Source organism: Sinohyriopsis cumingii, chromosome 12, assembly GCF_028554795.1.
Source record: "Sinohyriopsis cumingii isolate HCF-2022 chromosome 12, ASM2855479v2, whole genome shotgun sequence".
Lineage (NCBI taxonomy): Eukaryota > Metazoa > Mollusca > Bivalvia > Unionida > Unionidae > Sinohyriopsis > Sinohyriopsis cumingii.
Window position 1 is genome coordinate 59,673,543 of NC_142972.1, and position 15,250 is coordinate 59,688,792.

General features: G+C 32.6%; 1 protein-coding gene across 1 annotated transcript in view; it reads left to right on the forward strand.

Annotated features, from left to right (window-relative positions):
• LOC149786556 (rab-like protein 2A) overlaps positions 1-15,250 on the forward strand; it is a 35,161-nt gene that overhangs the window by 5,346 nt on the left and 14,565 nt on the right. The window contains exons 3-7 of the mRNA XM_089977063.1: positions 1,132-1,211; positions 2,455-2,534; positions 3,679-3,790; positions 4,463-4,560; positions 9,196-9,279. Of these exons, the coding sequence (XP_089833189.1) occupies positions 1,132-1,211; positions 2,455-2,534; positions 3,679-3,790; positions 4,463-4,560; positions 9,196-9,279 (454 nt within the window). The remainder of the gene's footprint in view (positions 1-1,131; positions 1,212-2,454; positions 2,535-3,678; positions 3,791-4,462; positions 4,561-9,195; positions 9,280-15,250) is intronic.

The following is a 15,250-nucleotide window of genomic DNA, read 5'->3' on the forward strand; positions in this document are numbered from 1 at the left end:
TAACATTGTTTTCATATAGTGAGAATTTTCTGGTATCAATGGCAGAATAACAAGTCATTTGCAACAAAGTTAATACATGTATTTTGTTTCAGTTCTGAAAGTAATATTTAAGAACTGAACATCACAAAGTGTAGGCCTTCATGCATAGCATGTAATTTATTTTCAATCTTTATGACTTAATAAATCCTGCAAAATATGAAGTTCAGTTCTTATAATTACAAATAGTTATAAAATAAATAATGGAACTTAAAAATACAGAACAGAACAATACATTAACTATCATTTAGAATACAGTATTGTCAAGCACAGAAGAATGGTGTATGAATACATAATTAGTTCCTATTTTTGTGTCATGAACTGATAGCTTACAGTTTTTCAATATCACATGATGAGATTTTAACCAATCAAAAAATGGCTTACAAGCGATGATAAAAATGTATAATAATGTTATTATCATGTGGTATATTGTGTTCTATAAAATCTGTATTTCATCAGTAGGGACTAAAACATCTTATTGTATTGATTATCATCTTAGAACATATTTGTTTTGTTGATCTTGCCTGTCTGAACTTGTGTGGCTATTTTAATGCATACAACAGGTCTGTTCTAAGATGCAAGATTTGCTCATCACTCTAAAAACGCCCATAGAAATCATGCATTATTGTTTCAAACCCTACCATTATTTATTTGATAACTGTCTCCTACTTTCAGAAAATAGAAAACTATCCCCTTTTTTTCAAATGGAGGAGGTATTTTCTGCCACATATTTTAGTTCTTAAATAGACTTTGCATGCACACATAAAGTACACAATTCCAACTACACCATTTAAGATAAGGATTTATGGCAGCAATGTAAAAAATGGATGTAGTTAATGGATAAACATAACCATTTGAAATACTCATTTTGTGTTTAGTGGGATGAGGGAGTAAGGTAAAAAAAAGTGTTTGGGGCAGTACAATGAAGGTACAAACAGAAAAAAACCTGATAAAAGCTTGTTTTCTTCAGGTTTTTAAATTTGTTTATAAAATATGACTTTGCCATTATTATATATGATATAGGTAAAAAAATAAAATGCAGTTTGGGAATTAATTAGTTTTTCTGGTACAAGATCTTTCCTTGACCCAGGACAGTAAACCACAGCAGTTGTCCACGTATGCCTTGACCTTGTTCAACTATAAGACTCAAGTAAATGATTCCAAAGTTTCTGTCGGTATGTATTCCTAGAAAAACGTGTTGATCGGGAAAGTATAATTTTGAAGCAAATACCAATGTAAACAACATAATTCCAGATCTGCTGTCACAGATCAGGGAGTATATTGTTTGTTCTACTAATTACTCCTAATAAACCACATAGAGAAAAAAAATATGTTGCATTAGACAACGGCAGATCTGGGTCTATGATGTTTTCAGTTGTTATGTGACTTATAAACAAGTATATACATTAGTCTGTTATGCTGATCATAGTAGTACAGTACTAACTGGTATCCTCTTTGATCAGTAGCCATTGTAAATAAACCAAACTTGTCACTGACAGTCTGGAATGGCATCCAAAAGCGACATTGATGATCCATTACCTTCAAGCGATTTGTCTCATAGAAATGCAGTGTTTCCGTTTGGTGTGGTGATTATATAAAACATGTCTTCTTCATACTTTAATGAATAAATAAAATGTAATAAGATCTCCTATGACTTGATTAGTGTTATCTGGCCAAAACACTTGAATACAGTTGGAAATTATGGGGAAGAGAGAAAAAAGACAACTGTTAGGGCAGCTGGTTCACATTGTGATGATGTTTACCAGTAGATTAACCTGGCTGCAAAGATGTGAGATAAAAAATATCTTTCCTGAAATTTGGTAACAGTTGCTTCATTGCTATATATTATGACAATAAAGAAGATTTATAATACGTCAGTTGTACCAAATAGTTACTGCTCTCGTGGTCTAAGTGATTAGAGTGTCTGCCGTGGATGCAGATCGAACCACATCTGAGTTAATTGCACTAAGGACATCTGTGACTGACAACGTTTTTCTTGTACTCTGTAAGAAAAGTCTGATTCACAGAGATTTGTGAAAAGCTGCAGCATTGCCATGTGTTTTGTTGAAATTTTTATATCGTTAACGCTATGATATTTACTACAATACTCAAGAATATTGTTTAAACCATGATAAAAACCTGTATTTCTTTCACAGCCATTCAATTTCACAGAAAAACAAGAACTACAATATTAGTTACTATTCTTTATACTCACTATAGAGCAATTTTTTTATACTTGTGATAGACCTTTGCAGGTGTTAAATTCATAAATTACAATAAAAATCTTCACTGAATCCATTTTAAGGATATTTTTCTAGAATACTTACCTTATAAAATCCAGAAATGTTTAATATTGTACGACATAACAAGGTTATAGTACAGTTTTGCTCTAGATGTAGTTATCTCCCCTTATTACAGATTTCTGGGACACAGCTGGCCAGGAGAGATTCAACAACATGCATCCATCCTACTATCATCAAGCTCATGCCTGTATATTGGTAGGTCTCACATAATCATGGACATAAGTTCTACATTATCATACAGATACATTTTTTGTGATGCCTGCATTAGCAGATGATAAGACTAGATGAGTCCATGCTGTGGTGCTGTGTGTTGCATCTAGGATCCATTAAGCTAAGGACAATGTGCAACACTGTCTCCAAAATCTGGTGGACATGCAGAATTTGAAAAGGACAAATGTTGGTATTAGAAGTAGTGGTCAAAAAGGCACATTGAAAGAGGTTTATAGGGGTCAAGATATGTGAGTCAAAACATTACATGAAGACCTAAATTAATGTGCTGCATGCGTGGTATGGGATAGGGAATACTCACTTGGCAAGAACAAGGCTTTGCAGAGTTCTTCCACATAAATTCTGATCCCAATCCTACATCAGTGTATATAATGTTTGATTTTATTTCATTTCTCACTAGGAAATGTTGGAGAATGAAGGATGACATCATTGGCATGGATATATAGTTTTAGAAATACAGAGTATTTTATTTTTTAAATATTGTCATTAGGAAAAGAATATTATGTTTATTGAAAAACAGATACTATTTAAAGACTCGCATTTGTTTAAAATACTAAAATTTGCAAAACATATTGCAGACCATAAAGATATCATAAGCATAATTATGTCTGATTCAGTGTCTGTTAATGTGCTTACATGAATAGGTACATCTCACATTCTCTGGGCATATCTCACATGCCATAGTCATATCTTACATGCCTTAGTTATTTAAAGCTTGTTGTATTTATTATGTTATTATTGAAAGCAGTTTCAGTATTTTGTTCAAGTAATAGTAAATAGTCCATTGCTCTGTCAGGCAAGTGTAGTTTGAGTTTGGGCAAAATTCACATCGTCCTGGGCATGTGTATGGAAAAAAAATGGAGCATTGTGCTGCTTTTTAAGGTAAAGAGTAAATTACAACCAAAAGGTTGATGCTCTGGATTTCAGAAATTGAAAGTTACAAATTTGAACCTCAACTTAAAATTGCTTTTGAAAAGTTTTTACTTTTATTTTATCCTCACTTTGGAATTAGTAATGGGGTGGTGTTGTCATAAATAACTTGGCTTGTTGCCTCTTTTCCTCCGTTTGGATAAACATGATATTAAGATTTGGCTTTTTCTTATGCAAACAGGTGTTTGATGCTACTAGAAAAGTTACATATAAGAACCTAACTAATTGGCTGAAGGAGCTGCGGGAATATAGACCGGAAATTCCAGTGTTTTGTTGCTGTAATAAAATAGATGGTAAGTATGGGCATCTAGTATGTTCCATATACGTAAAGGGAGACAAATTTGTGATAAAGCTTGTTTTACTTTAAATGCTATCAAAGACCATTTAATGTTTATTGTCATGCATGTGTTTAGTAGTGATCATTGCTAGTTACTAGTTTTTGTTTGCATCAGTGGAGTTTTCATTAGGGATGCATCTTATATACTTTATTGAGATGATATTTTGAAGAATTGAAATTAATTGAATGACTTGGAGTTGTACTAATATTTGCAAAGTCCTAATCCTTTCAGGTAAAATACATACCAGTATGTCAGAAGATATCGAAGCATAATTTATTTCTGAAGGTTATACTAATATGTTTTTTCGGACAAAAGTGAGTCACACCGTGTAAAGAAATTCATCAAAACATAACTTACACTTTTTAATCCAAAACATGGAAATATTTTTAAAAAAATGTAAAATGTATATGAATCAGGATTTTAAGAGGTAAATGTTTGTACAGTTGTACTTTAGAGTGTGACTTCTATCACCCTGAAGAATTCTAAGGTTCTAGAACATAGAATATATGTTTCTCTCACATCATAAAACATCAGCTGGAAATGACTAATATCACTGGCATATAGAACACAAATTAAAACATGAGGAATTTGAAAGATAGTTTTGATTAATGGTGACGTTCTTTTCAGCTGATCCCAGTGTAACAAAGAAAGTGTTTGGATTTCCAAAGAAACACAACATGCCTTTCTACTATGTGTCGGCCTCAGATGGGAGAAATGTTGTCAGGGTAGGTAGCTCTTCCTGGCATTGTGCAGTGCCAAATCTTGTTGATTTCAAGGTTGTTTAAGACCATAGATTTACATACCTAGCTGACATTGACCACAAGATATAAATTTAAGTACCCTAAAACGTTTCTTTCTCAACATTTCATTGCAAATCCACAAAAACTGATGCTGCCCAGAAAAGTAATTGAATAGACAGTATCAAATACAAGTTACTGGCTTTCTGTTTTATTGCGTATTTACATTAAATCTGTTTAGTGTAAGGTAAAATGTTTATTAAGTTGAAATTTGGGATTGAGAAAAATATAAAAAGGATACATGTCTCTTGCAAAGTAGGAATTGCATAAAGTTATAATTTGTGTGCTTGTTAGTTTTTTTATCAATCATGTGTATTTTACAGTTATTAAATACTGATAATTATGGAATATCAAGCATATAAATAGGGTTAAGTTCATATTTCCTTTATTATGAAGACACAGGACCTGGATGCAGGTAAGTTGTAATAAAAAATGTCATATGATGCAGTTTATTACCTCATTGTCTGGTTAAGGGAAAGTGTGCATATTTGCATTTGGTCAGATATAGTTGGTTTTAATAAGTCATGCATTGCATATGTAAGAGTGATTTCCCTTACCAACTGTGATGTCAAACATGAAATCAACTGATCATCGATGAATAAACTAATGTGGAAAATCCACATATTTATTGCTGATTTTTGTTGTTTCGAATACTTAAATTGATACATTAGTTGATTTAATATTTTGGTAAATTTAGCTGGTGTGTACTTTGGAATTGATGTTTTATATTTTACTTTATGTACCCAGTAGCAAAGGTAGATAATTATATCTTTGTTTCTATTAAGTATACATGCTGTCCATAATATATCCTATGTAAAATTTTAGAATAGTTATTTTGCTCTACTTGTCATTGCCCAGAAGAGTTTATGGGTATCTTGTTTGATGCATATCCATCTGTTTGTACACATTTGTTATAGTTTCTCTAACTAAACTACTTGGAGGATTGCCATGAAACCTGACACATTCATCCCAAGGTCTGTTTGATCCTAAATGAAAATGGTAAAGTTTAGTAATCCAATATGGCCACCACAGGTAAAATCTTGCAATTGCTACCCCCCCCCCACCAATGGATGGTCAAATCCAGGTGAGATTTTCACTTTTTATGATGTCCAGTTCATCCTAAGTGAAAATTGTGCTGATCTAATGTCCAATATGGTTAGCACAGCAGCCATCTTGATAATCACTACTACTCCTCTTGAATGGAAGCCACATTGACATGGGGTTTATGATGTCTAGTTGGTTCAGAATGAGCATGGCTTTGTGTGGACATCCAATAACTTGAAAATCTTGTCATTGTTTCTTCTTCTGAACGTATGGTTGTATCAGCATGGGTTTTCGCTAAAAGACTTGCTCAGATGTCTGGTTGGTCCAAATTGTCCCACTCAGCATTGAGTCCATCTTGAAAGTCTTATCATGGATGGCCATGATAAATGGTAGAATGTTTATTAAGTTGAAATTTGGGATTGAGGAAAATATAAAAAGGATACATGTCTCTTGCAAAGAAGGAATTGCATCAGGTTATAATTTTTGAGATATAGAGAGACAAAAGTCAATTCAGCATGTGTTCTTCACAAGAAAACTTCTTACGATGTCTGGTTAGTACTAAATGAAAATGATGTTGATCTGACATCCAGTATGGCCACCCTGGCAACCATCTTAAAAACTGTGTTATTGCTGCTTCTTCAAAATGCAAAGTCTGAAATTTTCACAAGAAGACTAATTATAGTATCTATTTAAAAATCTTGACTAATTCTCCTGAATGGGATATTCATATCAACATGAGGTTTTCACTAAAAGTTATGAAATTGTGTCTGGTTTGTCCTAAATGAAAATGATGGTAATCATGCATCTAATATGGCTGCCATAGTAGCTAATTTAAGAATCGTAATTTAAACATTTTACAGTGTTAGAATATATTTTATCAACATGTATTTGAGGACATTGATTTTTTTACCTTGATCTTATAATGGAATCAAAATCAAGATAGGTTTATACATATTATTGTTTACTTAATTGAGAGTTTTAAATGTTAAGTAGATCTCTTGATTTATTTACTTTTAATGTTTGACTAATTTTAGTTAACCAAGATATATTCTTATTCACTCTTAATGTTTTAATGTTAGACTAATTTTAGTTGATCTTAATTTATGGTGTTGTTTATGTTGATCTAATAATGAAATAGGCCTGCATAATAACATTCCTTACATCAATAAACTATGTAGTTTATTTAATTAATGCATTTGCTATTATTTTGTAAGAACAGTTTAAAATGTCAACATAGATTTTTAACATAGATGTTTGGTTTTTGATGTATAAAATAATGAATGGAAAAAAGGTTTTCCAGCATATAGGAAATTCTCAAATAGGTTTTCTTGAAAGGATAGCAAGCCACTCTTTCATAAAATGCAGTAATCATTTGATCTTGAAAATTTGTTGATTCACATCAAACCTATTAATTTAATCTCTCTTGAATAAAATTACATAGCTTGAGTTTATGGAATATAGATATCATTTTAATTGATTCAAAAGAGAACATCAAGGATGATTGTCTCACAACTGCCTAGCAGGCCGTGTCTGATGAGTTTCGTTATCAATTTTAGATTGCTATTACCAGTTCTTTGTGTATACAACAATAATGAAAATGGAAAATAAAAACTTTTCCATCCCACTTATATGTACAAAAGTTACTTGTAGAAGTCATTTTATTAGATTTTACTTGTTATCCTCATTGGACACCAGCTGGAGGAAATGATTGAAAGTTGACTATTTAGTGAAATGGTCTATACCAGTGAAATGGGCATAGGATAGGCAATTTATTTATGTAGCATGTCAACTTTGGGTTCTGGGAGAGATAGAGAGAGAGAGTACGTAATGTAATTTTGAAAATAGTGTAGGTTTTTAAATCAAAAGAAGTTGTGGATATTAGGATATCTATTAAAAATCATTCTCCAAAAGTTACAGCTTATATTTAAATCCATTCATTAATGACTACACATGTGTTTTTAATGTTGCATCCATTTTGGTATGGACATAGAGAAGGATATTTTGATTGTGTGCATTTTTAATGGATTTTGTTGTTGCTACATTGACCAATGTTTGCAGAATGTTTCTGTGCTTGGTAATGTCCTTTTTTAAATTTTGTGAATTTATACATGTGATCAATAAAAATAAAGAGAAGTAGTCAGCCTCAGTTATGCAATAAGTATAAATCGTATATAGACAACCAGTCTGTGGCATGACAGCAATACAGTAGACAACATTATTTTTTAATAGTTCTTAAGTTTTTGACTGAAATTAATCACACAAAGCGACAATGCATGCATTGAATATTTACCTCTTTTAAACTTTAATTAGGTGGGGTATTTTTTTTACAACATAAAATATGTTATTATGTGAGGTTTTTTACAACATATGTGTTATTAGGTGAGGTATTTTACAACATATAGAATGTTCAAAAGCAAGTTTATCTAAAATCTTCCTTTGACAAAAGATTTTTGATAAACAGGAAGATCAAAGCATTTTGGTCAGATGGTTCATTTCAAATTAAAATAACTTGTAATGTTTTGTTATTCTATCCCCTTTACTTGATCTGATACAAAAGATATAATTAATGTGATAGACAAAGCAGACCTGCTTTTTTTATTTTAATGCTACAGCAAATACATCATACATCTGCTAGTCACAGATCAGAACACTGTTGGCACTATATTAGTTTCTCAACAAAACACTCATAGGCATTGCCTTGATGGACAGTTTATACTTTTCACATTTGAATACAAGAGGAAAGATTGCATTTATGATGATTACACTGAAACCAAATTATAAGAGAAAATTGAAACATGAATTTCACTTGACAAGACTTATTTGATTGGTATATATTTCCTACAGCATTGCCAACATTCCATTGATTGTTTTTTTTGTCATTTATTGCTGTTTACAGTCTATTGTGGATCGTTTTATTAATGATTATTATATGACTTTCATGGCATTAATTCCAAATTTTCAGGTATTAACTGATGTGTTTGATGATAAAAGAGATGTATTAAGATTTAATTTACAGTTTTGATTGCAATTTTGCCCATGTTCAGCATATAGGAGCCAGTTTTAGGGTATCTTCCTTTTTCACAAAATTGGATCGACATCAGTCCCTGTGTTATAGAGAGTTACTTGGGTGTGCTGAAATGAGAGAGTGGTGTAGTGAAATTTCACTATGATATTATCAAACTGGATCAATGACCATAACTGCCTGAAATTGGTGTTATAATGAAGATCCTTACAGTGAAGGAGTTCTGTACATAGTTCTCAGAATCACATGTTGAACTGTAGTATGCCACAAGAACATGTTATCTGTGGTTCATGATTCTAAAAAGGGCCTAGTTGGGACCAGAGAATAAAAAAACGAGTTGCATTATGATGTCATATGTGAGTATGTTACAGTCGAAGTTAATGTTTTCAGACTGGTGATTGTATAATACCATGACTGTAGGCACTACCCCAAGTCTATTCTTAATTTTAAAAATATATACATAAATCATGCACAAGGACTTTATTAATTTATTTCAGATGTTCAAAGATTGCATCAAAGCAGCAGTATCATACAAAAACAACTCAACAGACTTTATGGATGAGATAATGAGAGAACTAGAGGTAAGTAGCATGACCAGTGTCTCAACATAATCGTTTTATACGATGCTCATTTCTTATTTTAACATTATGAGAATGTTGCTGCTTTTGTGGATACATTTTGGCTGATAGTATTCATTCATCTGTCATTCAGTTTTCCATGTGACCTGGCTGGATGTTCTAAAACCATTTACATGCCTAAACCCAGAATGTGATTAAAATTCTGAGGCTTGATTGGTCAGTACTTCAACAGAAGCTAATTGGATGCCAGAATATTTGGCTGAGTCTGATTATCAGCAATATATAGTTCAGTCTGATTGGTCAGCACTTGAACATAAGCCAATTGGATGTCAGAATGTTTTGTTGAGTCTGATTGGTCAGGACATGAACATTAGTTGGAGGTCAGAATGTTTAGTTGAGTCTGATTGGTCAGGACATGACTTGATACAGTTGGATGTCAGAATGTTTAGGTGAGTCTGATTGGACAGGACATGACATGAGACAGTTGGATGTCAGAATGTTTAGTTGAGTCTGATTGGTCAGCACATGAACATAAAACATTGGATGTCAGAATGTTTAGTTGAATCTGATTGGACAGGACATGAACATAAGACGATTGGATGTCGGAATGCTTAGTTGAGTCTGATTGGTCAGCAAATGAATATAAAACATTGGCTGTCAGAGTTTTGAGCATGTGAATGCTTTTAAAACCTAAATGACAAACACATCTACACATATTTTAAATATGGAGATTATATTCATTACAATATTCAGAAAGTATGAGTTAAGAACAGTGATGGTTTCTAATTTTGGAGGCCTAGATAGAGTGGCCATATGAATAGCTGTCCATGTCCGTGTCAAGTTTTAATGATATTTATGAGATACAGAAATGATTTCATATAATAGTATTTGTAATAATTTTACTTTATACACGAATCTTCAATTTTTCAAGGATAAATTGCCGTCAAAAGCTGTATTTATTAATAAAAACACTTCAAATTTAGGATTAATTTCTATACAAGCACCAGGGATCGTCCTGGGCTTCGCCAGTGTCGCAAATTGCGATTTTTTTTCCTTATTGGCGACAAAAATATCCCATCTGGCGATTTATTTGGTGACAGACTGTTTGGTTATTTGATTTGTACATACAATCATGGATTTGGACTGGATAAATTAAAAGGGAGAATGAAAGGAAGCCACAAACTTGACTAAGCAATGCATTGGAATCAATCTGTTACACAAACAATCCTTTGTTCGTATTGACAACCCCATCTTTACCATGCATTGTTACATCATAATCTGCTTATGCTGACATCTGGGCTGAGTACTGTATGCTGTGATACAGTCAATCATGCTACTGAACTATACCTACAACTGACCGACTTCTGAAGACGCGAATAGAACAGATACAATTAATTGAATGGCTAATCCTTCTGTTGTTTTTTTTTTTTTTTTTGTTGACATATACCAATACAGTAGTTTTGCTGAACCTTCATAGAAAACTTATAACCTTTGAAGTACCGACTACTGCGTATAAATACAAAGCAAATGGAAAAAATCTCAGTCACAATTATATCTGTCGCCAGCGCAGCATTTTACTCATTGATGTTTTCCTTTTTCCATCAATCCATGTTACAGCTGCAGAGACTTAAACTCAGCAACAAGAAATAGCAAAAAAAAAACAGTTTTGCATAATTAATAATAATTATTTATTTCTCAAAATACAGGAGTGAAAGAATCCCTAAATTGGGTGTGAATTTATGCTTATATATACGGTCCAATATTGCCAGGTGTTGACTCCTGTAAGTTTCATTCGTGGGAATGGAGATCCTATTTTGCTTGTCGAGAAAATTTATACAGCATTCAGTGATCATTCTTGGGATTTAGGAAGCAGTTCACTACAAGCTTTGTGAAGCTAGCCATAAGGTTGGGGGGGGTGCTGCTGAGAGACTACTGGTGTCACCTGTCAGCACTGTAGACTGTGAACATGGATTCAGTAAGATGAACCTCATAAAAACTGACATCAGAAATAAACTCTGCATCTCATCTCTCGAGAATTTAATGAGAATCAGCATGTACAGACGTGAAAAATTAGACTTTAAAACTGCATTCAACAAGTGGGCAGCCCTAAAATCGCGACGGATCTTCATGCAACACTTTGTAACCTTTTGTTAATGCTTGTTGTAATTAGAGTATTAACTAACTCATCTTTTGTAATTTTCATTGCCTGTTACATTAACAGACTAAATTAACACTTGAAAAAATGTACATTACTTGTTCTGGCGACACTTTTTGAAAATTGGCGACAAAATATTGAGGTTGGCGATTTTTTTGGCGACAGCTTTTTAAAAGCCAGGACTATCCCTGCAAGCACGATCTCTTTTGCCATCTATTCATGAATCATTTTCCTGGAAACATATTCATATAGTCTTGCTTCAGACAAAAATTAGGTTTGAATGTGATAAATCTGGTAAAGAAAATATATAAGTGTAGAATTTATAAAAAAAGTTTGGACTTTTTTCAAGATCATACTTGTTTTTGTTGGTGTTTTTTTTTTCTTCTTCATTTTGTCATTTTTGTCCATCAGTCCATCCTTCCATTCATGTCACAAGTTTCATTTCAGCTTGGTGCCTTTTGAAATACAATACTTTATGTATTGTAATAAGTTTTTTTTTAATGAATTTCCATTATAAGAACATTTAATAAGTCATGTCACTTTTTGTATCAAAATATGATTTAGCTATTCCCCTTATTTTTTATATATAAAAATAAGTTTTTTTGCTCTATGACATTTCTAGTCCGTCATGGATTGAAGTCATGTTCAGTATTAACAATATTATGAGATCTAGTTCAAGTTAAATTTTCTATTTTTTTTAAAACATGAATTATCATCCCTGTTCATCAAGTTTATTGCCTATTTAACCTAGGATTTTTTGGTTAATACCTAATTGGTAGGAACATCTCCATCATCTGTGAACATCTCTACATATTTTATTATCAAAAGTTTTGTTCTAATAGCAATTGTTTTTTTTATTACATTACTTTGTTTAACAGGCATTTGAGACATAGGACAGTTGGGTGCAAGGATTTTAATCATTAAGGTGATATTCACTTTCTTTCCTACTGTATTGCTGTACTGAAGCAGGTTTGAGGGTGGTGTTTTCTTTGCTGACTGCACAGGAGTGGGCTTGAGCACTGTATGTGCTATGCTGATTGCATAGGGTGGTGTTTGATGTACTGAACATTTTATGTTTGGTTTGGGAACATCTGTCCAGGGTTCCCACACTACTGGGAGAAATGATAATTGTATTCCCAACTGTGAAAATTCCTTGAATTTTGCAAATATTGATGAAAGTTGGGAAAAGCCCAGGAATTTGCCCCCACCACTTGATGTCTGAAACAATCACATAGTTGAGTCATAACTAAACTGATCATGAGTTAAATTTATCAAGTTCAGGTGAGAATATTCGGAGGTGCAGTATGGATCATTTGGTTGCTTGCAGTAAACATATATGCTGAGTCAGTGCAAACGCCCAGTGGATTAGATTCATCTAGTAGACTTTAATTTTCAAAGTCAGCTCGATATCCATATTTTTTCTTACATGGTATGAAAACCAGTCTAACATCACAAGAGGCCAACATGGTGGTGGCAAAGCGTAGCCACTTACTGGATGGCCTAACAAACATTAAATGTTGTTAGAACGAGTGATACATGCATGAAATCGATATGAAAATTACTTATTTTCTGAGAAATTGGGAGTATTAAAATCTTTGTCTTTAAAATCATTATATCTTTATCCTGCTGAAAGACAAGATAAAACTACGTCATTGATTAAATGTGACATGGTACTCGCAATTTGCATTGCTAGTCACATCAGTACACAAATCAAACAGCCCACATTTTTAAATGTTGTTGAGAAAAAAAGTAAAAAAATATTAAATGAAAGTCGTATACTGGTTGTAACAAAAATACAAAAACCATAGAACACAAAATTCTCCATATTTATATATTCAGAGAACAACTTCTGGAGTTTTGTTGTATCACATGACTAACACATTGACGTGCTATCTGCTTGATAAATCAGACTGGCCATATTGCTGGGTTTTACAAGAAGTATCTGACTTTCATTTAATATAATTTAATTTCTGTACATCAACAGTTGTTGTTATCACGTGACTATTGGACTAATGACATTTGAAATTTGTGATGTCATGTGACTAATAATGCAAATGGCGAGTACTGGGTCAGGTTTCATCTACGCCATAGTTTCGCCTTGTCTGTCAGTGGATTAACGACATAATGATTACAATACTTGCCATTTCTGAGAAAATAAATCATTTTCCTTTCGATTTCATGCAGGTATGAGTAGATATAACAAAGTAAGTGACTACCATATGTCGCTACTGCATGGTGGCAGCAAATTCCAAATTTTCGATATTCAGTTGCAATGACCCCACATCCCAACCTAAATGTCCAAATATGAAAAATGGGGTGGGAATATTAGGAGGAAACTCTGATTAAAAAATGGACTGCTATTCGTTTTTAGCCTAATTTGTAGTCCAAATTGTTGAATCTCAGAGCTGTAATGAGAAATTGTCATCCCTTGTATTATATATTAAAAAAAAACGATACGAGCCCCCGTATCAGAACAGGTTTGGGGTCTGGTTTAACGAAGAAGACAAGTTGATTTTACAGAAAACTCAGTCCTTGTTTATACAACAGTATATAATTTTGAAGGTCTTTTGTTAGAATTTAAATCAACCCTTTTGAAAATGTTTTTAAAATGATGGATTTTTGACCAGATTGTCTTAAGGAGTTTGAAAAATCTTGTTGAACTCTTCGTTACGAGACAAGATTCTAATTATTTGTGTTTATTGTCTTCGTTTTTATACTGTAATAGAAAATGTTACTTTCTATGAGATGCATATATATATATATATATATATATATATATATATATATATATATATATATAGAATTCTTTAGAATTAAAGGTTTGAAAGGAAACAAAACATAATTTATGTTCATTATGTTGTTCCCACTTAGCAACATAATGCAGCAAAATAAAGTTAGAATTTTTATCTTTACATACCAATTTATAGGAATATAATCAAACTTGTTTCGTGTGATACATTTAGTTTTTTTGTACATGATCATCTTTTCTGACTTCTGTGTTTTTGGAGTCTTGAAAGAGAAACATCTTTAGATTTAGAAAATGCATGTTTTATAATCTAAAATGTTCTTTAATTCCATTCAGTAATGGTCATATGTGAACCTTGAAAAAAGTAATTTGATCCTGGAAATGACCAGGAAATTTATCTTTAGAAAAGCATGGGAACCGTATCTGTCAGTTTTGAGATCATTTGCATTTGTAATATTTCTGTTGTTTTCACATTATATACCTTGCACTGCAGTTTCATTCATCCAAAAAGATTTTGAAAAACCAGGTGGCAGTCTTTCTGTTATGCTTTAAATAAATACAAAATGAATTTTGATAATGAAATTAAATACCAGCAATGATGTCAGATGATCATATCCGGTCATTCTTCAAGATTCGTCTTAAAGTTTGTGGTGGGGGGGTGATGGGATTGTGATATCTTCCACATGTAGCTCAATCCATCTGTCAGTCTCCAAAACATTAGCTGGAAATTCACCAGACTTGAAACTTGAGTTTGGTGTTATATTTTTGTCCCTTCCTTAAGCGGCACAGAGGAGATCACAATTGAAATAAACAAATTGTAATTACAGTTGCATTTTTTTTACCAGACTTTATACATGCAACCATATCAGGGGTCCCATCATCTATTTATTGGCTTTTGGGTTACAATCTTGAATTTGGTCAGTGGTGGTGGGGGTATATGATAACAAAAAAGCCTGGTGCCTTACTAGACTTACTATGGAAGTAAGTCGTCTTTGGTTGGTAACTAATCCTAGCCTGATTCCAGCATATATTACTGGTTAAGATGACACCTTGTTTTTCTAAAGGTAAAATTT